Genomic DNA, 22786 nt, shown 5'->3' on the forward strand with positions numbered 1-22786 from the left:
GAAGTGGCACTGATGAGTCACAAAAGGACATGTTGGGGCTGGCAGGCTGGGTGGATCGGTACTTAGTGCCTCGTTGCTTGGTGGGTGTCCACTTGCAGGGGATCACATTGGCTTTGCCTGCTTAACGATCACAGGAGTGACATAGGCTGGCCTCAGAGCTCTCTGAAGCCCCTGGCCTGATGTGGAGGAAGGCTGGGCTCCCTCTGCTACCCATTCCTGCCATTCTCTGATTGGAAAGGGATGCATTCAGGTGACCTGGGTCCTCTGGGACCTGGTGTGAGAGGCGCTCTCTGTTGGAAACATCCAACATTAGGGCCCATGTGGAGAAGTGGGGTAGAGGCACAGGGTTAATCTTTCCCCCAGTCGGGGATCAAAAGGGATTTCTTCACCACTTCGTAGAATGTTCCCATTATATGGGTCAATTTAATTTCACTGTTTTCTTATTGCTAGATGGCAGGAGAATGGGACAGGGGGAATGAGGGACAGGGTTGACTCCAGGGTGGAATCAGTGACTCACTGGAAGGACACTACCTGTGTGCCTAGTGGTTCTGTATTGAGACCTGATTTTCATAGAGTTGGGAGGTCAGGGGGCTGGAAACCTGTTGAGTAGTTTTGTTTTGTTTTGTTTTTAAATCTGATACCATGGATGCTTAACATTCATGATGTGGTCCACTTATATTTTGCCATGTCTCTGAGGCCTTCGAGTTTCCTGGAGTTCTAAGTTGCCTTTATTTTTTTCCTATTTTGTGGCATTGTCTACGTATTATAAGCTTGATTTTATAAACTCCAGGTCCATTTTTGTGCATTGCCTGGGTTGGAAAGTTCTCTTGGGAGCAGTATCCTTCCTGTAGCTTCTCTTGTGACCTCTGTATCCTCACCTGACTGTGGCCTGATATGTAAAATACCTCTGTGTCCACTCCTGGCCCAAACTGCCGTTCTTTCCCATCTGTTCAAAGCCTTTGCCAGCCTGTCCCTGGAGGCCTGGGTGCCCAGTATTGAAGCCCTCCAGGATGCCTTCGGGCAGTGGGGATGGCTCCTGGCTTCACCCCTGCCTGTGCCTCTTCCTTGGTGAGCTCCTAGCCACCTTTCAATGGGAGATGAGATGAACAAGTGCAGATTTGTTGGTCCTTCAAATGTGGAGTCTTCACATTTGATGTCTACTACCTGGAAAGGATACCGGGAGACCCTGTGTCAAGGCTGGAAGGACTCAGCTCCTGCCAGACCAAGTTACAGTGAAGCCAGGTTCCCAGCCCTCCTTGCCCATCCATGGGCTATAGAGATGACTCTGTCTGGGAAGGGACTTGGGATACAGCACAGCAAGTTCACGTGAGGCTCGTGCTCCTCTCCCCTTTCACATCCCTTCCCTTCCTGGGTCAGAGCCTCCTTTAGTGGGCACTGACCTGGGGGCACATTTTGCCTAAGAATTGGAGACCCCTGCCCCCTATTTGGGTGATAGGCCGGGGGAGAAGGAGTGCACAGAGGCAACTAAAGGGCCTCTGGCATGTGAAATATTCCAGGGCTTAATTAATTTAATTTGAGAGATTCCTTTTCGGAGTGTTAACAGTTGTCTCCCCAGAGATGTGTTCCTTCCCTGGCGCACTGGTGGGCGTCCTCAGGATCTGTGTGGAGGAGCTTTGCCTGTACCCTGTCTTCAGCCTCCCTAGAATTGGGGAATCCTGATTACAGTCATGGCTTGAAGACGTGGATGCCCAAGCTGTGGGGTAGAGGCTGAGAGGTGAGGAGTGGCTGGGGAGGCTGATTCGGCACCCACAACTGTGTGGCTGCTGAGAACACGAATACTTTGATGTCTACAACTTCAAAGTCTGCACAGCCCAGCTGTGGGAGAGGCATGTTCCAAGCCAGTCTGCCTTTGAAGCTGCCCCCTAGGTCTGAGCACCCCCAACCCAGGAGCCAAATCCCCTCCCCTCTGTGTGCCCCAGGCATCCTAATCCCTTTGCCCACCAGCCTTGATTTCCAGCCTGACATGATCTGTCATCAGGATCAGAAGAGGGGCCAGTCGGGGCTTGGGGGTGAGGAAATCTAGGTGCCTTCCTGGGTCAGGAGCCAGGCTCCAGGACTGTAGTTAAAGTGCCAGACTCTCTAGAGCATTGTCATTCTCAGAAGCAGAGGAAGGGTCAGCTTCTAGAGATCTGGAGTCCTGAAGTCCCACTGAACATGGGCTCTGGAGAGCTAGAGGCTTCTGGTGACTTGGAACACTGGCAACCAACTTCCAAGGATACCCCAAGCTCAGCCCTGGGAAAGTCTGTTCCCCCAGTCTGCTCAGCCTTGTGTGGTAGGAAGCCCCTCTGGCTGGCAGCTGCACTGCACTGTCTGTGTTGACAGCTGGTGGCTGTCAAAGATCTTCTCATGACCCCAGACTTCTTGGGACCCTTATGTTCCCACCAGCGCTATCCCTGGGCTATCTCATCTCCTCAGTGAGGTTGACTACAGATAAACATGGTCCCTCTGTCGTCTCTCTTTTTTGTCTGCCCCTTTGTCCATTCATGGTAGCCATCCTGAGCCTGGACTGAGGGGTAATGCTTGGGACACCACCTAGCTGGAAGCCTTGACTGCTGGTGCCGTAGCAGGGGAATGAGGCCTGAAGTCTGGTCAACCTAGTTTCTGGGCGTGTGACCCCGGGCCCTGAGCCCACTTCCCTTCTGAGGAAAAGAGCAGAGCTTCATGATTAAAGAGGAAAGTGCCTGTGAGCCTAGTTCTGGTCACACGGTAGCATTGCTGGGACACCTGCTCAGACTACCATTCTGTCCTCTATGTCCAAGCCTGGCAGTAGGTCTTAGTGCCTCTGGCCAGTGCAGGTGTATTTGCTGACAGCAGTCATTGCAATAAACAAAGATGTCTTGTGAACGAGCCTTTGTGGAGACATGACCAGGTCTGTGATGAAGAACGTACAAGTGCATGTGAGCTGAGGTGTCATGTGTTAGCTTCTTGGGCCTACAGACAGAAGTCACTGTAAAAGGATGTGATCTCTCACACTGCAGGGTAGGCAGGGCTGAGTTTTGAGATTATAGGGAATTCCTTCTAGTTTCTTTCCAGTGTTGGGGGGGTCACTGATAGTCTTTGGTACCCCCAAATACAGATACCTCACATTGGGATATTGAACTAATGTGCAAAGGCCTTTCCCAAGGTCATCACCTCTCCCCTGGGTGCCCCATTTGAGGGTTGGCACTCAGGATGCGTGCAGGCGTCAGCAATGAGTACATGACAGCCCCATCTCCACCAAGTCTATCACCTCCATACCCTCAAGGCTGCCTCCCACTCTGGGTTCCCTAGCATCAGATGAGTCTCGGTGCTGGGCAAGAATAGGGAAGGCCAAGCAGGGAGGAGGTGCTCCTGGGGGAGCTCCAGTTCACTCTCAACCCTGCCTTCCAAGCAGCCAGCGGAGGAGTTGTGGAATCTTCATGAGAGATGCGGCAGGATGAGGAGCCCGTTTACGAGAGTGGGAACCCAGCAGTGGGAACTTTGCCAGCATGTAAAAGGGAAGAGGAATACAGAACTCCCCCGCTCCAAAAAACCTTGGTATCCAGCAAGGGCAAGAAATGGCCAAGACCCTTGCCCTCCTCCAGTGTCCATGCTGCCTTCCAGTGTCCCTATTCTTTCCCCTGACCCTCTGTCCTCTATCCTGGCCTGAGAGGCCCAGGCATTGGATGGGGTGGGATTAGTGAGCACTGTGGTCCCTTGTTACCCAGGGGTGGTTTAGCTATGGGACTCCCATCAGGAAGGATTCTGGGGCTGTGGTCACGGCTGGGGATGTGAAGGGGAGCTAAGCTGTTGCCATTGAACCTTGCCTCCTTTTGCTAAAGAAGAGCTCAGCCTTGTCCTCCTGGGCTTGGGAACGGGAGGAGGTGAAAGCAAGTTTGATCTGCAGTGGCTAGCTGTCCCCATGCCTGTCATCTGGCCAGAGCTCTGCTGCAGTGGATGGCTGCTGACCGTCGATCTGGCCAGGGCACTGCTGCAGTGAATGGCTGCCCCTATGCATGTCTACCTGTCATCTGGAGCCCTTTAGGGATTGAACATTCCTTGTTGTTGTATGACTGGTCACCCTGACATTGAATGATCTAGGGTGGCAAACACCATCACCTCCTGGTCCCTGGTGTCAGGACTTGGGGAAGCTTTGCAGTGGCCTTGGCCTAACTGTAGTCCCAGCTTAGCTGTGATCCTGACTTAGCTGTGACCCTGCCTTAATTGTGCCTTAGCTGTGGTCCTGGCTCACAGTCTGATGAGGTTCAGCTGGGATGTTGTTGGGAGGTGAAGACCATTCCTTCCATTGCTCAGGGCCAGAGAGCTACTGTACAAAGCCCTTATTCCTCTGCAGGAGGCTCTCAGCAGAGCAACTCCCCAATGGTGGCCATGTTTCAAGGACCCATGGCGCAGAGAGGGGCCTGTGTAGGGTGTGGCTCCAGCAGTCTGGCTCATTGTGGGTTTAGGGAGGCCTGCTGGAACAGTGACTGAGTGGATGGGAGAGCTGAGACCAGGAAGGTTGACCCATAGGGCAGCTGTGGCTATCTATGCCCAAAGGACCTGCCTCCTTAACCTCTCTCATCAGCATGGTGGCTGGGGACCTGGGTGGATGCTTCCTCCTGGCCGTCCACCTCAACTTTAGGGTCAGCTCTTTTCAGGAACCCATGGGAATCCCGCCAGCACGCACGTGTGTGTGTGTGTGTGTGTGTGTGTGTGTGTGTGTGTGTTGGGGATGTGACCTGTAGTAATAGCTATGAGACTACTGATGGTGCCTGCTCTCTGAGAAGAGCCTGCAGAGTTCTCTCAGGACATTCAAGGACAGCTATGGGCTGGCAGGAATGGCTTCATCTGCTCTCTGCTGTCAGTGAGACTCTGTGCACGATGTAGAACATCTGCCCCCTTCTGGCAAGGGTGGGGACTCCATTTCTCAGGCAGGTGTCTGTCATGCATCTTAGCAGACACTTCCTCAAGGACTAGGCAGCCTGGCCAGGGCAAGATGGACTCTGCATTGTGATCTATTTTCTCAGGATGGCATCGCCCCCTGCCAAGCCCACATAGGCTGGCTGGCTGTGAGTCCCATCTGTCACCTCAGGAAAATGGGAGCCACTGCCCCTTCACACGCCCACAGTGCTGCCTACAGAGAAGTAAAGGAAAAATGGGTCATTGTGTGCTATAGTGGTTGCCCTGGGAGCTGAGCCTCCCAGGATAGAGCCAGGGGTCTTAGGATAAGGTGCACTTGGTCCTAGAGGCAAGTTGGTCACTTATGGGGGGAGGTCAGGTGATACTTGAAGCATTCTTCTCATGAGCACTAGTCTCAAACCTAAGATCGGGACAGGTACCCTGTGCTGGGCTCTACTGGAACTAGAGGTTGTATGCTCATCAGCTGACTGGGGCCAGCATTCAGGTGCATCCTGCCTGGTGATAAACCTCACTCCTGAAAACCCGCAGAGGAGACTGCTGCCAGCCACTCACACACTGCACCCAAGCACGAGCTAACTGTGCAAGACCCTGCCCCCAAGGCTGCCACAGGCTAAGCACCATTGCCCCCAGCCTACTGCATTCAGCACCAAGGACAGCAGTGCAGCTCCATCCTCCCAGCACAGCCAGGAGGCAGCTCAGCCACAGCCTGCCCCCTCCATCCTCTGCCCTAGTGTTGCATCTGACTACTGGCACTTTGCCCTGGGCAGAACTGACTCCTTTCCACCCTCTGAACCAACTCTGGCTAGGAAAGGAGTTGGCAGAAGCCAGGTGGGTCCCCAGGGTGACCTCTAGGCTGATGAGCAACCTCATGGGTAGTAGTGGCAGGGCAGATGCACCCAAGTGTGTGCAGACAGGTGCCTAGAAGAGAGGTGCCCCCCACACCTGGCTGTTCCTGTGTTCCTGAGATATGACAAGGCTCCAGAGAGGCCAGGGAGGACGCTAGGCAGAGTATCCTCTTTGATGGCCCTCTGGGAGTACTAGGAAGGGATGAGCCTTAAGAATGACTGGTAAGAGACGGCCTAGGGGATAGGAGAGGAGGGAAGAGCACTTGGCCCAGGTCTCACTGGACCTGGCTCCTGGAAGCCCTGACTAAGGTGCTGCCTTTCCTTTACACTGGTCCCATAGTGCTCATGGGGATAGCCTGATCTGGGCAGCACTGTGACACTGGTGGCTTCTAGACAGCCATGTCCTGTACCTGAGCGCCACTGGACAAAACTCTAGGAAGTAAGCATTGTGGGAAGTGACCTGGGAGTCTGTGGCAGTCATGCCTCCCTATCCAGGCTATTTCTTTGGGTCATATACTCCCAACAGCAGGTGGCCCCACATGCATGTGCCACACCCTGGGCCTTGTAACCTCTGGATTCCCATCTGCATAGGGTAGGCAGTATGCTGTAACCTAGCCAGCCCTGCACTGAGGCCCCCATGAGGTGAACAGATGGGGGCTGTGTGACTGTCACATCATTGGCAAGAGAGGAGGTAGAGCAGTGTGGGTGGGTCGGCCTGAGAGGACCCTGTGGGAAGGGCTGATGGTCATTGTTCCTCTCAGGCGATGGTAGACAGGTCATACCTCGGCTTTGTAAGGAGAATGACTTGGAGAAACCAGCATCCTTCACAGAGGGGAGCTGGGGCTGGGGACCCTAAGCCAAAGTCTGTTGAGTCTGTGTACACCAGGAGACCCTGGAGCACTGGGAGCTTGAGGGCCTGAGAAATGTAAGTGCAAGTGGATGCAGCTCATGTTAGCCCCAGGCAGACTCTTCACACATGGGCAGAAGGCAGCCACATTCTTCACCAAAGTATCGAAGACTGGTTTCTAGGCCATATACTAACCTTCTTCTCTGAAACCTCTTGATCCAGGCACCCACAGTTCAAATCACACTCAATACCACAATCTTCTGTGTTCCTATTAGTATGGCCCATTAAGCAGCACCTAAAGCTTTCATCTGCATTTCTAATCCACGGTGCCACGGTCCATATTCCTTCAAACAAAAGCATGGTCAGGCCAATCACAGCAACACCCCAGTCCTGGGTACCAATTTCTGTCTTAGTTAGGGTTTCTGTTGTTGTGCAGAGACACCACGACCATGGAAACTCTTATAAAGGAAAACATTTAATTAGGGGCTCACTTAGAGTTCAGAGGTTCAGTCCATTATCATTGTGGTGGCACATGGTGACGAGCGGGCATTCATAGTGCCGGGGCGGTAACTGCGTTCTGAATCTTACATAGGCAACAGGAAATGGTTTGTTTCACTGCGTGTAGCTTGAGCAAATGAGACCTCAAAGCCTAACCCCATAGTGACACACTTCCTCCAACAAGGCCACATCTACTCCAACAGGGTCATACCTCCTTTGGGGGTTATTTTCCTCAAGGTAGCACTGGAACCTAGGGAACAAGCAGAAAGTTGCAGCCATGTGCATTTTCTAGGTGCCCTGGCCCAGTGTGGAAAGACTGAGGGAAGAAACTGGCAGTAGGTTATAAATGGACCGTGCTTTCCCAGTTGACTTGATACCTCTGCAGACATATTGTGCACCTCATTTGAGGAGGACATCAGTTATGAGACATGCAGGCACATGCTGCACCCATGACTGGTGTTGCCACCCAAATGGACGTTCTGTCTATCTCAGGACAGAACATCTGTAGACTGCCACCTCTGCCTCTCCAACCCCATTGCTATGGCATGAGGTGCTGGGAGTTACAGTGCTGACATTGTCACCTACCTAGTGTATACTATCCAAATCACCAAGCAGCAGACTATTCTGGCAGCTGTTACTGGACAGTGAGACGTGTTCTCTGGCCTTTGCACTCATGGTTCCCAGGGCTCAGCCCAGTTGGGGTCTTCAGAAGGATCATGATGTATAAGAGAGGCCAGAAATGGCAGGGCAGGAGGGAAGAGGCATTGGATCTTAATCTGTGTCCAGTGCCCTTAGGCACTTGACCATAAGTTTGACCTGCAAGTTTGTAGGGAGCCAGATCTGCCTCCCAAATGGTGGCCTCATCCTCTTCCATCTCCACTACCCAAAGTTATCCCCGGGGTATCCTTGAAGATCACCTGGCTTGAACCACAATTAGGCTTGATCCTTCCTCTCCCCAACTGAGCAATTCTTTGGGGTCATTGGAGTCCAAAGAGCAAAGCAGAGTGCTAAGCTGCTACTCCACACCCCCTAGAAAATGCCCAACCCACATGGTAGTGTCTTGCCCCTGTTTTGTGTAGCTGGGTAGAGGACAGGTATATTTGGAAGGCCATCCTGTTGCCCTCACTCTGCCACAGTCCTTAGACTCCGCCTCTACTGAGGGTCACTGCTCAGAATCCAGTCACCATGTGCTACCTGGGCAACTGGGGTCCCAGTCAGGGCCTGCCTAATGCCTGAGTTGACCGACTATAGTTGTATATTTGCCTATTTTCCCCATTCCCTAGTCAGGCTCAGAAGTCCCAGGTCCCTGTGGGTGGGAGTAGCTCTAGAGGGGCCTGGACCCTTCACACTCATGTCAGAGTCACCACTGGAAGAAGCCTAGGGACCCTCTTTAGAGGCTTGGAAGCCCCAGTCCCTTTGAACCTGCTGCTGCCCTTGCAGAAGCAGGGCACGGTTGGAGCTGGTGGCTCCTCTTGCTTCCAGCTCAGCCCCACCCTGGCAAGGGCCCCGTGTAATTATGTGTGACATGGTATACTTTCCTTTTCTATGTGAGGCTGCATCTGTGTGAAGACAATAATTAGAGATAAAATCACAATTGGAAAATAAGCCCCAGCAACTTAGAGGGCTGGGTAATGAGGGGTGATCATGGGCTTCCCGCCAGAAAGCCGCCTGTCCCTGAGGCTGCAGGCCAGATAGCAAGGCTCCTGAAGGCATACTCCCTACTCACCACAATAGGAAGGAGCAGAACTGCTCATAACCCAGACATCTAACCCCAGAAGATTCCCATCTGCCCCTATTCCTGAGGCAGGACCCCATTTTCCCTCATGAGATAGGGAAGGAGTAGCGTAAAGTATCAGGAGAGCCTTACCAAGGAGAAGCATTGCTATGCTAGGCTATGTAGGAATATTCCATATACAGTGATGAGGAATGGGCTTTCTGTGCATACTGGAAGCAAGTGGAAGAAAGAAGGGAGGGCTCCAGGACAGCTTGCCCACTCCTTAGCCTACTGCATCTAGAGCTACTCGTTGGTCACTCATTCCCTGAGCAGGGGTCATAATCTCATATTCCCAGGAAGCCCCTAAAGAAAACTTGGGGCTCAGGGACACCGTGTTCTAGTCCTCTTGGCTTTTAAAAAGCCAGCTAGGTAGATGCCACAACCTCAGTTTCCCCACCTCTAAGTGTGAGACAGTGTCTGATACACAGCTGTGTTTGGCAGACGTTGGAAATCACACTGGATGGAGATGACAGCATTGTCTTCTTACTATTTGATGCTCACTCCATATTAGTACCATGTCCTCCCAGTTCCTGAGGCAGGACGACATTTTTCTACATGTCTCTCATGGTGCCTGTTGTCTGGCTGGAGGGCTGCATGAGTATGAGCGCACACATGTGTTGAGTGTGGGTATGTGTGCCCATCCATGTGAGGGTTCTGCTGTATGTGCACATACATGGGAGGCTGAATGTGTATGTCATCTGTTTGTGACATTGAGGACAAGGGAATGTACGTAGTATGTGACTGGATATGCATAAGTGCATTATGGGGGAGGTATGGGTGTGCACATAGCCATATAAGGTTGAGTGTGCCTGTGGTGTGGACTAAGAGAGGAAGCGAGTGCCATATCTGCCAGGGCCCGGCATGTCCCATGAGGCCAGTTGGTGGACATCTCATGGTTTAGCTGCACTAGTGGTTAAATGGCTACCAGGTATGCTTGCCAGCTGGATTGTGATGAGATATGGAACTCTTCCTGTTGAGACTCCATTGTTCCCTCTCCCTCGCATGCTGATACATACAGTCAGCCGAAAGACAGCCTACCTGCCTGGAACACATTTGAGGAGCCTGACATGCTCTGTCCTCCCCGCCAGTCTTCTCTTATTCCATCTGTGGGCAGAACAGCCATGTTTTGTCCTCTGAGCTCTCCTGAGGGGACACATTGTTTCTGGGTCACGCTCATCTCCTGCTTTGCCCTTGTGGCCTTGTCCTTCCGCAAGTGGGCCTTCTAGGTTTGCAAGAGTACTTCATCCTGGGGCAGGAGGCTTTATCACTTGTCATACTGTCCTTCCTCATTTCTCTTGCACCTGCAGTCTTCTTGGGGGACTGGATAGTTTTTAATCAAGTCTTGAGTACCTTCTGGCTAAGGTACCTCACGCCTTAGTGCCTTGGCCAGTGCCACAGCCCAATTCGTGACTGAATTATAATATCAGATGATCAGTACCTTTGCCCTCCTGGCTAGTTCTCTTTCTCCCCATCTGAGTGTGAATCACAGGCATTCGTGCTGGATCAAAGACAGCCAGCAGGAGGCACCAGAGCCTGTGCCAGCCCTCAGAGATGACTTCCCTGGCTATGGTGTCCCACTGTGGCCACCTCTTAGCCTGGGATCTCACAAGGTAGCCTGGGCTTTCCCCATCATGAAAACTCAGCTCTGCATTTAGATACCCAGGACCCCAGCTCCAGCTGCATTCTGAAACCACATCTCTGTTGTGACCTTCTTCAAAACATGAACTGTCTTTCTACACATATATCTGCTTTGTGTTCATTTTTCGCCCATTTGTATATTACTGCCATGTGCATGAGATATGCACATGCATATACATCCACATGTCTATGAGCATGGCATATGTGCTTTCTTATCAATTTACAAGAGCCCTTTGATTTGGTTTGATTGGAAAATTAATCCTTTGTGGAGAAGGGAGACAGCTGTCCACATCAGAAATGCTTCCTCTAGCCCTACATTACTTTTTCCCTGGTTTTGCTCTGCACTATTTCCATGTGTCCTGCTGTGGCTCATTCTGTTGGGGCAGTATCTGGACATAGCCTGAGTTGGAAAGAGCAGTCTCTGCCTCATGGCTGCAGATCTTGGTCCAGGTTTGCTTCCCACTAACCATCATGGGTCCCAGAGAGGACCTCTGCTACCTCTTCCAGCCTGCCTAACATCCATGTGCCTCATGAGACTCCAGTTCTGGGCACCAGCCTCATAATGGTAGACTCCTCCATGGGGAGCATGTCGAGGGACTGGGCCTGACAGGACTCTGGGGCACAGTCTGCAGGTGAAGCATCTTGAGTAAGATTGTGTTAGAGGTCAGAGTGTCTCTGGACTCAGAGCATGTTGTCTCTTCAGCTGGGAATATGCTTGGCCCAGGGGAAGGGCTCTGGTGACCTGGGGCAGGGGCAGTGACAGTGGCACATGAAGACCTCAGGTTTCAGGAGGAATCTGGTTTTAGTGCAGTAAGCCACTTTCCCATGCATCCATTCTGATGAGTGAGCAAGGTAAGGTGATTAATGGCCAGGATATGACAGACTTGGAAACGGCATGTCAGGAGTTGGGATGTGGTCCCTGCTATCTAAGGTCGGGATGAAGTGGTGCTGGGATTAGAGTATGGCCTCTCTCCTACAGGCCTGGTGAAGCTGGGAATCCACTGTGTCACCTGCCAGAAGGTCGCCATCAAAATTGTCAACCGTGAGAAGCTCAGTGAGTCGGTGCTGATGAAGGTGAGGCAGTAGGCTGGGGTAGAAGGGTTACCACCTGGAGGGATGAGCCTAGGTATCTGGGATTGACGTGGGTGGCCTCTGTCCTACCTTTCACTCTTGCTAATCCATGGGATCCTACCCATTGCTGCTGGTGCAATAGCAGATGAGCTCCTGGGCTATTCCATCCTCAGGAAGAATTGATTCCACTTGGCCTTGACTGTGTTATCCCGGAGAGCAGTCCTACAGTGGACAGTGGTGGTACTGGAGCAGCAGACTGGACATCAGTCCTCTAATTAGAATGAGGAAGTGCCCCTTGCCTCTGAGACCCCTCCTGCCAGGACCAGGCTATCTTGAAGAGGGATGGATAAGCTCTAGCTCCCGATGTGGAGAAGCTTAGAGACCTGAATGGGTGGCGGTTGTAAGAGAAGACAACAGCTTAGGTGGAGCGGAGGGTTTGGGGCATTGGTGGGCTGATCAGTTTTGAACTGGAGATACACTGGATGGATATATCCAATGCACAGGGGTCCCGAGGTAAAGGGCAGGGTTTTGGTACTGTGGACATTATACCCATTGGATCATATGGGGGTTAAAGACTCTAAGGATAGAGAGGCCTATGAGAGGTTAGTGCCTATTAATAGCTTCTCATTGCTGTTACCTATATGGGGCCAAGATGACTGAGCAAAGCTATGCTCATCAGAGTTCTAGGCTTAAGCTCAGAATCAGACTCTACCTTCACTTTTAAGAACAGTGACATCGTGCAGCCTATAGAAGAGGGACCTGTGTTTTTACACAGGGCCTGCCATACAGTTCCACACCCTGCATGTGCAGGTGCATACATCCCCTGTACACACAAGCAGCCCCCTACACATATACACAGCACACTCATCTGCAGCTCTGTCCTGGTCCCCACTGCCAGCTTATGCAGAACCCCTGCCCAAGGCGTTTATCCTGGCATCTGGGATAGCAAGATCCAAACTGCAGATATTGCTTCTCTCCAGAGCTCAGCCCCAAATGCAATGCTATAACCCTGGGAAACAATGCATGTAGGCCACTGCAGGGCCTGTTGAGTGGGCCGTGGTCGGCTGCAGGGCAGTGACATGGTTTCTCTGCAGGTGGAGCGAGAGATTGCCATCCTGAAGCTCATCGAGCATCCCCATGTCCTGAAGCTGCATGACGTCTATGAAAACAAAAAATATTTGTAGGTATTGCTGGGCCTGGAGAGCTGGGGAGGCCAGGGTGGGTGGCTGCAGAGGCCCAGGCTGCTCTTGTGCTTGGAGAGCTGGCTGTGTCAGTGTTGCCATCCGGCGGAGGAGGGGCTCTCAGCCTTAGCCACAGTGGCGACAGTTTCATTACCAGGCTGTGGCTGGTGCTCCTGGGGATCCCCACACTGTTAACTTGAGGGCAACAATGGGAAGGGCTTCCCTGGAGGAGAATCCAGGGTCTAGGGCCAGTAGAGCTTGTTCCCTCCTAATACTACCCCCTACTGAATAGGGTGGGGATACATTAGTCTCCACCTCCCACTGCCCTGCAAGGCCCAGACCCTGTGAGACAGCCTGGGGAGAGGGTGGAGCTGTAGCTTGCCAGGGTCATTAGGAGGCCAGCAAGCAGGGCCATGAGTGATGCAGATTGGGCATTGCATGAAGGGTGAGTTTGACCAAATACCTGACAGGAAGCACCTTGAGGGAAGAAAAGCTTATTTTGGCCCTTTTGAGGCTGTGTGGTGGGAGTGAGCAGAGTGTCAGCCTCCACAAGTCTGGGGGTTGGGCAGTTGATAATCCTGGACCTCCATGACAGGCAGGAGGGACCTGGGGAGGGGCTCTGCTGAGGCAGTGCTGAGCCTCTGCCACTGTATCCCCCAATGCTGGTCCCAGTGTGGCTCCGCTGTATGATCTGCTTTGCCTCCCCAACTCCTACTAGATCCCACAAGGATCGCTTACAGGGCTTGGGACCCCAGGTCAGCTGACGTCTCGGAAGGTCCCCATCCCAGCCTGGGTTTCTGTCCAGTACCACTGATGCCTGTCACCACATGAGATAGCTCCCGTCTGTGTTACTGGCTGCTCATTGTTCCCTCCCTCGGAGGTCTTGCCTCCCCATCAGACCATATCCCCTGCAGCCCCTGCATCTTCTTGGTCACTTCTTGAGTCCTATTATATAGCTAAGATGCTAGGGGACTGGGATGTCATTCTCCAGTTATCCTCACTTCCCCCACAGAAACCACTCTAAGGGACTGATGGAAACTGGGCAGGGAGGAGATGGCAGGCCCTGCTGGGTCAGCCTCACTCTGTTCTGCCTTTTCCACACCTAACCCTCTGCCCAGCTCCAGGGGTTCCATATGGTCTTCACTGGGACCCAGCTGCCTGGTGTGAGAGCCACCAGGAGCCACAGCAGGTATCCTGCATGGGCCCTCCTAAGGCCTTGCTCTGAGCCCTGCACCAGGCTTCTTTGACTAGATAGCAGGAGGGCAGGCAGGGGCTATGTATCAGGCCATGATGCTGGCACTGATGTTCCCCTGCCCCATTCCGCAGATACCTGGTGCTAGAACATGTGTCTGGGGGGGAGCTGTTTGACTACCTGGTGAAGAAGGGACGGCTGACCCCCAAGGAAGCCCGCAAGTTCTTCCGGCAGATCATCTCTGCACTGGACTTCTGCCACAGTCACTCCATATGGTGCGAGCCAGGCCAGGCTGGGTCAGGCCTGCATCTCAAGAGGGCAGTGGGGTTCCTATGGGCATTGAAAGGCTGCCAGGAGCCCACTCAGGCTTCGTCCCTATGGAGGACAGGGGAACATCTCAGGAGTTTGGAAAGGGGAGCGGTCCCTGTCAGGGAGTTGCAGTGGGGAAGGGGGCCGCATGGAGAACTGCATGTAGGCTCACCTGAGTCTTACTCCCCAGCCATAGAGACTTGAAGCCAGAGAACCTGCTGCTGGATGAGAGAAACAACATTCGTATCGCAGACTTCGGCATGGCATCCCTGCAGGTGGGAGACAGCCTGCTGGAGACCAGCTGTGGGTGAGTGACAGGTGCCCCACAGGCCCAAGGCATAGCCCTGGGGGCAGACATCACAGCCATTGCTGCCCAGTCTGGACACATTTTGAGACCGGCCTGTGACTGCAGAGCGACAGGACATTTTAGTGGGAAGCCCAAGGACTTTCTCCCAGCACTAGAGCTGGACTGGGGGCAGAAGACAGGACCCCTGTCCTTATAGTAGGCATGTGGGGACTCTGTCTGGCCCCAGCATCTTCTTTCAGTGGTAGGATCTGGGGAAACATTTTTTCTGGGCCTTCTCTCCTGGGTCTGGATAGATGGGCAGGCAGGCCTGAGTCCCCAGGCTCCAGACCTCTGTCTTCTACCAGAGCATACAGGGTATTTAGATTGGACGACTTGGTCTCAAAGTCATTCATCCTTCTGGGGCCAGCCCAGCCATGGCCTGTGGACCTCACATGCAGGCTTCCTAGGGCAGGACTCATGTGGAGAAAGCCTCAGGGAGGGTGTAAAGATATGGGCTGTCCACCCTGGCCTCCTGCCCCCTGACCTGCTGTTTTGCCCTTAGATCCCCACACTATGCCTGTCCGGAAGTGATTCGGGTAAGCAGCCACTGGGGTCCCTGTGGTGGAAGGGCCCCTTATCCTGCTACTGCTGAGCGAGTCACAGCTCAGCCGCCTTTCTCAGACCCACCCCCCCCCCACTAGATAGCCCCACTCTGCATATTGCCAACACCTGGCATTGCCCTCCTCCCACAGGGCGAAAAGTATGATGGCCGCAAGGCAGATGTGTGGAGCTGTGGTGTGATCCTGTTCGCCTTGCTGGTGGTGAGCCCCACTCACCTCACCTTGTTGCACTCCCCCTGCTCCCCACATCCTCTCTTCCTTCCCTCCTCTTATGCTACCTCCCCATGATGAATGTCATCCTGCTGTCCTGCTTACCCACAGGGGGCTCTGCCTTTCGACGATGACAACCTGCGGCAGTTGCTGGAGAAGGTCAAGCGTGGCGTGTTCCACATGCCACACTTTATCCCACCAGACTGCCAGAGTCTCCTGCGTGGCATGATTGAGGTGGATGCAGCTCGGCGCCTCACGGTGCGTCCTGCTTAATTCCTCTGCCCTAGCCAGAACTTGGGTACCCACGGGGAGCCAGGCCCTGCGCATTCCTGTTGCCCCTTCTTCACACCATCTCTGGACCTGTCCTTTCCTCAGACAGCTCTGTCCTGGTGGGGCCAAGCTTCCATCTCTAGCACTTGCTCCTGGGCACTTTAGGGAGAAAAATGTCTCTGAGGGTGGGGCTTCCCACCTGCGCCTGTGTGTGTACTGCAGGCATGCCACATGCACAGTGGTGAGTCTCTGTGTCACGCCAGGTGGATATGAGCCAGCGTGGATCCATGTTTGCTAGCATGTGTGCCTAGGTGTATATGGGGGAGCTGTGTGTGAGACTGCACAGCTACATGTAGGGTGAGTGAACCCATGTGTGTGTTATTTACACATATAGTTGTATGTATCTAGGTGTGTGTTGGGGGGCTGTTACCAGCTGTTGTGAGGGAGAGTATATGCCCAGCTTGGGAAGCATGTGCCCAGCTGTGTGCAGGGCGAGTCCTCAGGTGTATGTCATCTATACACACCAGTATGTGGGTGCAAATGTGCATAGGTGTGTAAGATGCCTGTTTGTGTTATCTGTACACAGCTGTGTGTGCGCCCAAGTGTGTGTGTGTGGGTGGACTCTGCCAAATCTTTGGGAGCCTGTGAGTGGTTGAGAGTTTGTTCCCCTTTACTGCCATCCTGCCCTCTGACATCCTTGTGGAATACCTTCTGGCAGTGTAAGCCTCACAGCTCCATCAGCTATGAGGTGGGAAAAGGTGTGAGGGAAGCCCCAGCAGTTGGTTTTGAACCACACAGCATCTGCCCATGTAAAGGAAGCAAGGTGCACTGTGGGCTGGCCTTTCTAGAATAGATATCATCTGCCCCCTCCCACAAATCTAGTTATCCCTGTCTCTGAGTCAGGATGGAGAGAAAGGTGTAGTGGGCTACCTCAGCCTCCTGCCCGCACCTGCACCCAGCCCCTCCCAGCCGCCTGGCTTTGCCTCCTGGACTGGTTCCTCACTCATGCCCTCTGATCTGGGAGGGCCCAGCCAGGCAGGACAGGTGTCCCAGGGCGCTGCTTGCTTCCTTGCCTCTCTTCTCCATGAACCCCTGACCCCCAGCCTCTTTTTCCCTGGCTTTATTTCCTCTGCATCTGGGGTGGGGCAGGGGTAGGGATGCTGGCCTGGGCCTCTGGGAATGCAGCCCCTGCCCTGCCTTCTCCTGTTCTCCCGCTCTGGCCCCCTACCTCCTAACGTGGGCTCCCCCTGGTACTAACCCCCTGTTTCTCTTTCCTTGTAGCTAGAGCACATTCAGAAACACATATGGTATATGTAAGTAGCTTCTCTGCCCACTAACGCCTGCTTTGCCTGTTGCTGTGGCCTGCAGGGCCTGCTAGGAAGGGGGGAGGGTGCCAGCCAGCTCGGGGGCTGCCCTAGCCTCACTCTCCACCTCCCTGAGCGGCTGTAGCAGGATACAGGAGGTCTGCAGGGCTGGGTGCAGGGACAGCAGCAGGACTTGGGCTCACGTGAGGGTGATCTCTCACCCTTCTGGCCACTTCAGGGTGGGTGGAATGGCTTCAGAATAGGCCAGAAATGAGTGACTGCTGCTGGGTGCCCTGTTGTCCACAGAGGTGGCAAGAATGAGCCAGAGCCGGAACAACCTATCCCACGCAAGGTTCAGATCCGCTCACTGCCCAGCCTGGAAGACATTGACCCTGATGTGTTGGATAGCATGCATTCGCTGGGCTGCTTCCGAGACCGCAACAAGCTGCTGCAGGACCTGCTATCTGAGGAGTATGTTGGAGTGGGGGTAGGGCTGGTTTAGTCACTGGACTTCATGCCCCAAGTTCTAGCTTCTCTAGGGAGCATCCCTGTGGACTGTCCCAGGCAGGTGACCACAGCCAGAGTTCCTACAGGGCCATTGTCAGGTATTCCATGTCACCATATGCCCACCTTCTTGGCACCTCTCACCTGCTGCAGGGAGAATCAGGAAAAGATGATCTATTTCCTCCTCCTGGACCGGAAAGAACGGTATCCCAGCCATGAGGATGAGGACCTGCCTCCCAGGAATGAGATAGGTACAAAGCTTCCAGCCCACCCTGTGCCCTTATTCCTGGCTTTTGGCGCAGCCTGACCTCAGTCTGCACACAGACCCTCCCCGGAAGCGTGTGGACTCCCCGATGCTGAACCGGCATGGGAAGCGACGACCTGAGCGCAAGTCCATGGAAGTGCTCAGTGTAACAGATGGTGGCTCCCCGGTGCCTGCACGGAGGGCCATTGAAATGGCCCAGCACGGCCAGAGGTATGTGCCTGCCTGGGGCCCAAGCCTCCTTCCTATTGCCCTGGCCAGGGTAGCATCAGGTTCTTAGCCTCCTACCCTTAGTCTGGCCTTGCTTGTCTCTGTCCACTGTCCCTGGGATCTGGACTGAGGCCACTCGACTGGGCTGGAGTTCACTGTGCTAAGCATGCTGGCTGACTGCATGGGCTGAACTGGGCTGCACTGGACTGATCTGACTAAGCTGGACTGGACTGGACTGAACTGGATTGAACTGGGTTAGGTTGAGCTGAACTGTTCTCAATTGAGCTGGGTTGGGCTATACTGGACTCAGTTGAACTGGACTGAGTTGGGCTGGACTATTGTGAAATGGACTGGGGTGAGCTGGGGTGGACTTGACTGAGCTGTGCTGGCCTGGACTAAGCTAAGCTGGGATAGATCGAAGTGGTCTGGTCTGGTTTGAGCTGGGCTGCCCTAGACTAAACTGGACTAGCTGATCTGATCTGGGCTGAGCTGAGCTAGACTGGAATGAACTGATCTGTACTGAGCTGTCTTGCCTGTACTAAGCTGGGGAGTCTTCTGAGTTGAGTTGGGCATTACTGAACTGGACTGGAATAAATTGTAGTGGGCTGAACTGAGCTGGGGTGGACTGGACTAGGCTGAGCTGGGCTGTACCTGGCTGGGCTGTTCTTGTTTGAGCTGGGCTGTGATATGGTACAGCTATGTTCAGAGCCCCTTGATCTGCAGGCTTGTCCCTCCCTGGTGCTTGGCTGCCTCTGATCTGTATTGAGCTGGGCTGTGGTGTGTTACAGCTTTGTTCAGAGCCCCCTGCCTATCAGAGCTTCCCTGGTAGCCAGTAGCAGTGTTGTGGGCAAGATGTATAACTCAGGAGAGAGATGAGTAGAAGGGCACTTAGAGCCTGCAAAGTCTGCCCTGGCTGAGTGGGGTTTTGGTCATCTGTGAACAGACCCGGAGCTGGGAGATCCCACAGGCCTTGCCAGCAGAGGTCAGCCTTGGACTCTGCACACAGCACCCACTGCTCATTCTTCCTGCTGGGAGCTTGTGTGCTGAAGCAGGCCAGGTCTGCCCCTGAATTTGTCAGGAACTGGGAGCCATGAGGCGGCTAGGTAGTCATCAAGATAGAGCGTCCTCTGCCTTGACTTTCGTGTGCAGGTATTTCTGCCCTGCTAGGTCCTCCCCATGGATCTGGGCGGACTCAGGCTCTAGCCTCAAAGTTTCACTCCTTGAGAAACTTCTTCCAACTTTCCAGCCAGGCAGGCCACACAGTCACTCAGCTTCTGGCAACAAGGCGGGACGACAAGGGTCCCTCTTGGCCATGCTCTTACCTAGCCCTTCTCTGGGATTCTGCCTCTTGTGGATATGCTTCACCTCATCAGGACTCTCCCAGTAGCTCTAGCGCACACCATCTACTCAAGAGATGGTTGCCTCTCCCTGGCCTCCCTTGAACCCCAAAGGGTAGCTGAGGGCCAGTAGCATCTAAAGCCTGAGTGAGCTTCCCTGGCTTCTAATACACCTTCTAGGCCTAATAGCACCCTGGGTGCTACAGGGTGGGCCCATCAGTGGGGTGGTGGCTGTCTCCAAGGGAATCTGGAAGGTCCTTGTCCTGGCACATCTGGCCTGCTTATGCTCTGGTTTTGCCATTTGACACTGGGCTCTGATGGGACCACTGGTTGGGACATGGGATCCTGTGGCTGGTGGTGAGTGTAGATATCTCTAAGCTTGGCTGCCTCCCTACCCAAAAGGTCACCAGGGCAGGCTGTGCTGTGGCTCCTGTCCCCTTCCTCTCTCTTCATCTCCTTAAAGTGGCCTGGGGTTGGCGGGCCATGCTTGGAGGGCTTGCTCGGTGTGGCCAGGCAGCACATGGCCCAGCAGCTGACCTGCGTGCGTGTGGCCAGGGCAGTAACTTCTGTTTTCTCGCTTTGTTCCTGCTATAGTAAAGCAGTGTTCAGTAAAAGCCTGGATATCGCTGAAGCCCATCCCCAATTCAGCAAAGAAGACAGGTATACACCCTGCCCATCCATCCCGTCCTCCCAGCCCCAGATGCAGGATTCCTGCCTGAGCCAGGCAGACAGAGGCGGGCCTGGAGGCAGGGCTTACTGACAGACACTTCCACCTCTCCTTTCTGGGAATGGAACCATCCAGCAGGTCAGGGGAAAAGCCTGGCCAGCTATGAGGAGTCAAGGAAGGGTGGGGTTACTGGGGCAAGGCCCATGGCCAGCCCAAAGCAGAGGGCCACATACTCCAGGTTTGCATAGGGCCAGCACAGGGGCACAACCCTGCACCCTGAACAGAACTATCTGCCTTTTGGGTATAGGCCTGCCACCTCTGTCACTCTTTTGTCTAAGTGGCCTTGGATGTTTTTGCTCCAAGGACTGGCCAGTTAGATTAAGTGGCTAAGTGTCCCATGCCCCTGACAGGTGACTGCAGGCCAGTAACATCTACTGCCCACTCATGCTGCTGATTGGCTGGGCCACATCCTGTTTAGTAGCACACTATCCCTGTACCTGCCTGTGCCCCTTCCTGCTTGCCTCTTGCCCACTTGGCTGTCCTCAGGGCTGGAGTCATCTTTCCTACTTCGGACAAACTGCAGCTCAACTCCAGCATTGCTGAACCGAGGAGAGGTTGATATGGCTCCCATGCTTATGCCTCAGCTTCCCTCTTCCCTTGTGCCCAGCAATGTGCTCCTATCTGCCATGGTGGGATCAAAGCCTAGGCCTCACTGCTCGTGCCTGTATCCCCTCTCCCATCTCCTGGTATGGCCATCTCCATCTTCTCAGAGCCTGGCTCCTAGCTGTACACCTGGACCTTTGTCCCAGTGGGGAGCCTGGTACCACTTTGACCCAGGCATGCTGCCCTGACCATAGGTCTCCATTGTTTCTTGGGCTCCTTTAGCAGTGGGGGGAGAGACTTGGAGATCATGGACACTTGGCTCTGGTCACAAGTGCTCTAGGAGCTGGCAAGAAACCAATAGAGATTAGAGTTGCCCAGGTGGGACCAGAGACCCACTGTGTATGGTTTGGCTCGTGGTGGGCAGGCCAGAGCAGTGCAGGCTGGTCTAGGGCTCTTCTGTCCTCTTTTCTCCTGTGGCTGCATCCCATCCTCACTTTTCCCTCCAAAGATGGCAGGTCCCACTGCCAAGGGTTAACCAGTGCTTTTGTGTCCTTTCATGGTGAGCTGGAAGGAAGTCCTGGTCTCTGACCTGAAGGGCAGCAATTCACCCGTGTAGAAATGAACACGCTGGGCTAGCACCTGCCCCTAGCTATTTGCAGGCCAGGTCTTCAGTCCAGTGGGGTAATAGTGGGTTGAGATGAAGGCTGTGGGATGGCCCTGGGCTTCTCTTGTGGGTAGCTGTGGATGTAAAAGGACCGAGCAAGTGCCCAGGTAGCAAGCCACATACTGGACGGTGTACAGTACAGCCTTGGAGAGGCTGGTCTTGGGTGCCAGGATCACAGAATGCATGAAGTTCTATCTAGTTCGTGGGAATCCTCCATTGTGTGTCCTTGCACCTCTGTCCACACAGTGTCTGTGGACTTTCATTGAGAGCCCCTTAGTACCTTTTCCTGTGCCTGGGCTGGGGTCGCTGGTGGGTGGCTTGTCTGAGTGGGAAGGAACCCCAGGAACCTTGGCTGCATACTGGTGGTGACTACCAAGGTCAGCAGAATGATCCCTGACACAGCTGTGCCTCCAGAAACCCTCCTGGGCATGGTAGGAGCCTTGGAGCTCTGGGCCAGGACCACAAGCCTCCTGAAAAGGCCACCTAGGGGACAGGAACCCGGAGCCTTCTGCTGAATCAGCACTCTGCTTTGCACCCCCAGGTCTCGCTCCATCAGCGGCGCCTCCTCAGGCCTTTCTACGAGTCCTCTCAGCAGTCCTCGGGTGAGTGACTAACCCACCTAAGTCTCAGGGCTAGCCTCAGGAAATAAAAGGAACCCCAGCCAAAGTACCCGGGGTGGGGAACAGGGCCTCCACAGACTGGGAAGAGGCCCCCGTCCCTGCCTTGCACACAGGCATCCTTTGCGGGCACCCTCCTGGCTGCTGTTCTGGTGCTGGGCTCTGGCTAACTGCATGTTCTTTTGTTCTGTGTTGTCCGTTTTCTTGTGTGTCACTTGTTTTATTTTGTGGCAAACCCTTCCCTTGCCTGCCCCCTCCCTCTGGTCCTGCTTGGGGTCCTGCTTGAATGATTTTGCTGGTCCTGGCTGCTGTGTGTGCATGTGGATGGGGGCGGGGGGGTGCATGGGCTCCACTTCGCGGCACCCCTCTTGCCCCTACTCTGCGCCACTGTAGCCTGTTAGGAAATTTGTCCTGCCCCCTCTGCCCCCTGAGCTTCCCTATGTGGCCTGTTCCCCGGCCACCTCCTCGGAGCCCGAAGCTTGTCGGAGCACCTCTCGGCCTGGACACATCCTCTCTCCACAGGCCGCCCTGCGGCCCAACCCCAAGACTCAGACCTTGCCGTGCAAGGCCAAGCTGACTGACAAGCCACTGCAGGGCACCAAGTCCAATCCGCTCCCGGCCTGCACCCAGACCCGGCCTCCTGGAGCCAGCCTTGGCTCTCCACTGGCCCTGTCCCCTGGGCCCCCCACCCTGCCGGCCCCTGCTCGGCTCCTGCCAACTGGGACTGAATCAAACACCAAATCTGTCCCCACCATACAGGTGACCCCTCACCCCTCACCAAGGGGTAGTCCCCTTCCTACCCCCAAAGGGACGCCTGTCCACACGCCAAAGGAGAGCCCAGCTGGCACACCAAACCCCACACCACCATCCAGTCCTAGTGTTGGAGGGGTGCCCTGGCGGACACGGCTCAACTCCATCAAGAATAGCTTCCTGGGCTCACCTCGTTTCCACCGCCGGAAATTGCAAGGTTAGCACAGA

At 54.3% G+C, this 22786-nt stretch overlaps 1 protein-coding gene across 7 annotated transcripts in view; it reads left to right on the forward strand.

The window, feature by feature from the left end:
• Brsk2 (BR serine/threonine kinase 2) overlaps positions 1 to 22786 on the forward strand; it is a 50574-nt gene that overhangs the window by 18411 nt on the left and 9377 nt on the right. For 5 of the 7 annotated variants that reach the window (XM_050137830.1, XM_050137832.1, XM_050137826.1 and 2 more), the window contains exons 2-14: positions 11481 to 11575; positions 12667 to 12752; positions 14080 to 14220; positions 14445 to 14561; positions 15103 to 15136; positions 15293 to 15361; positions 15482 to 15628; positions 16922 to 16953; positions 17251 to 17415; positions 17602 to 17699; positions 17773 to 17923; positions 21733 to 21793; positions 22568 to 22775. In XM_050137830.1, the coding sequence (XP_049993787.1) occupies positions 11481 to 11575; positions 12667 to 12752; positions 14080 to 14220; positions 14445 to 14561; positions 15103 to 15136; positions 15293 to 15361; positions 15482 to 15628; positions 16922 to 16953; positions 17251 to 17415; positions 17602 to 17699; positions 17773 to 17923; positions 21733 to 21793; positions 22568 to 22775 (1404 nt within the window). Of the gene's footprint in view, positions 1 to 11480; positions 11576 to 12666; positions 12753 to 14079; positions 14221 to 14444; positions 14562 to 15102; positions 15137 to 15292; positions 15362 to 15481; positions 15629 to 16921; positions 16954 to 17250; positions 17416 to 17601; positions 17700 to 17772; positions 17924 to 19851; positions 19918 to 21732; positions 21794 to 22567; positions 22776 to 22786 lie in introns of all 7 variants that reach the window. The other 2 variants (XM_050137831.1, XM_050137828.1) reach the window with 1 other exon arrangement.

Source organism: Alexandromys fortis, unplaced genomic scaffold (genome assembly GCF_014885135.2).
Source record: "Alexandromys fortis isolate MF-2015 unplaced genomic scaffold, M_Fortis_MF-2015_v1.1 scaffold_3, whole genome shotgun sequence".
Lineage (NCBI taxonomy): Eukaryota > Metazoa > Chordata > Mammalia > Rodentia > Cricetidae > Alexandromys > Alexandromys fortis.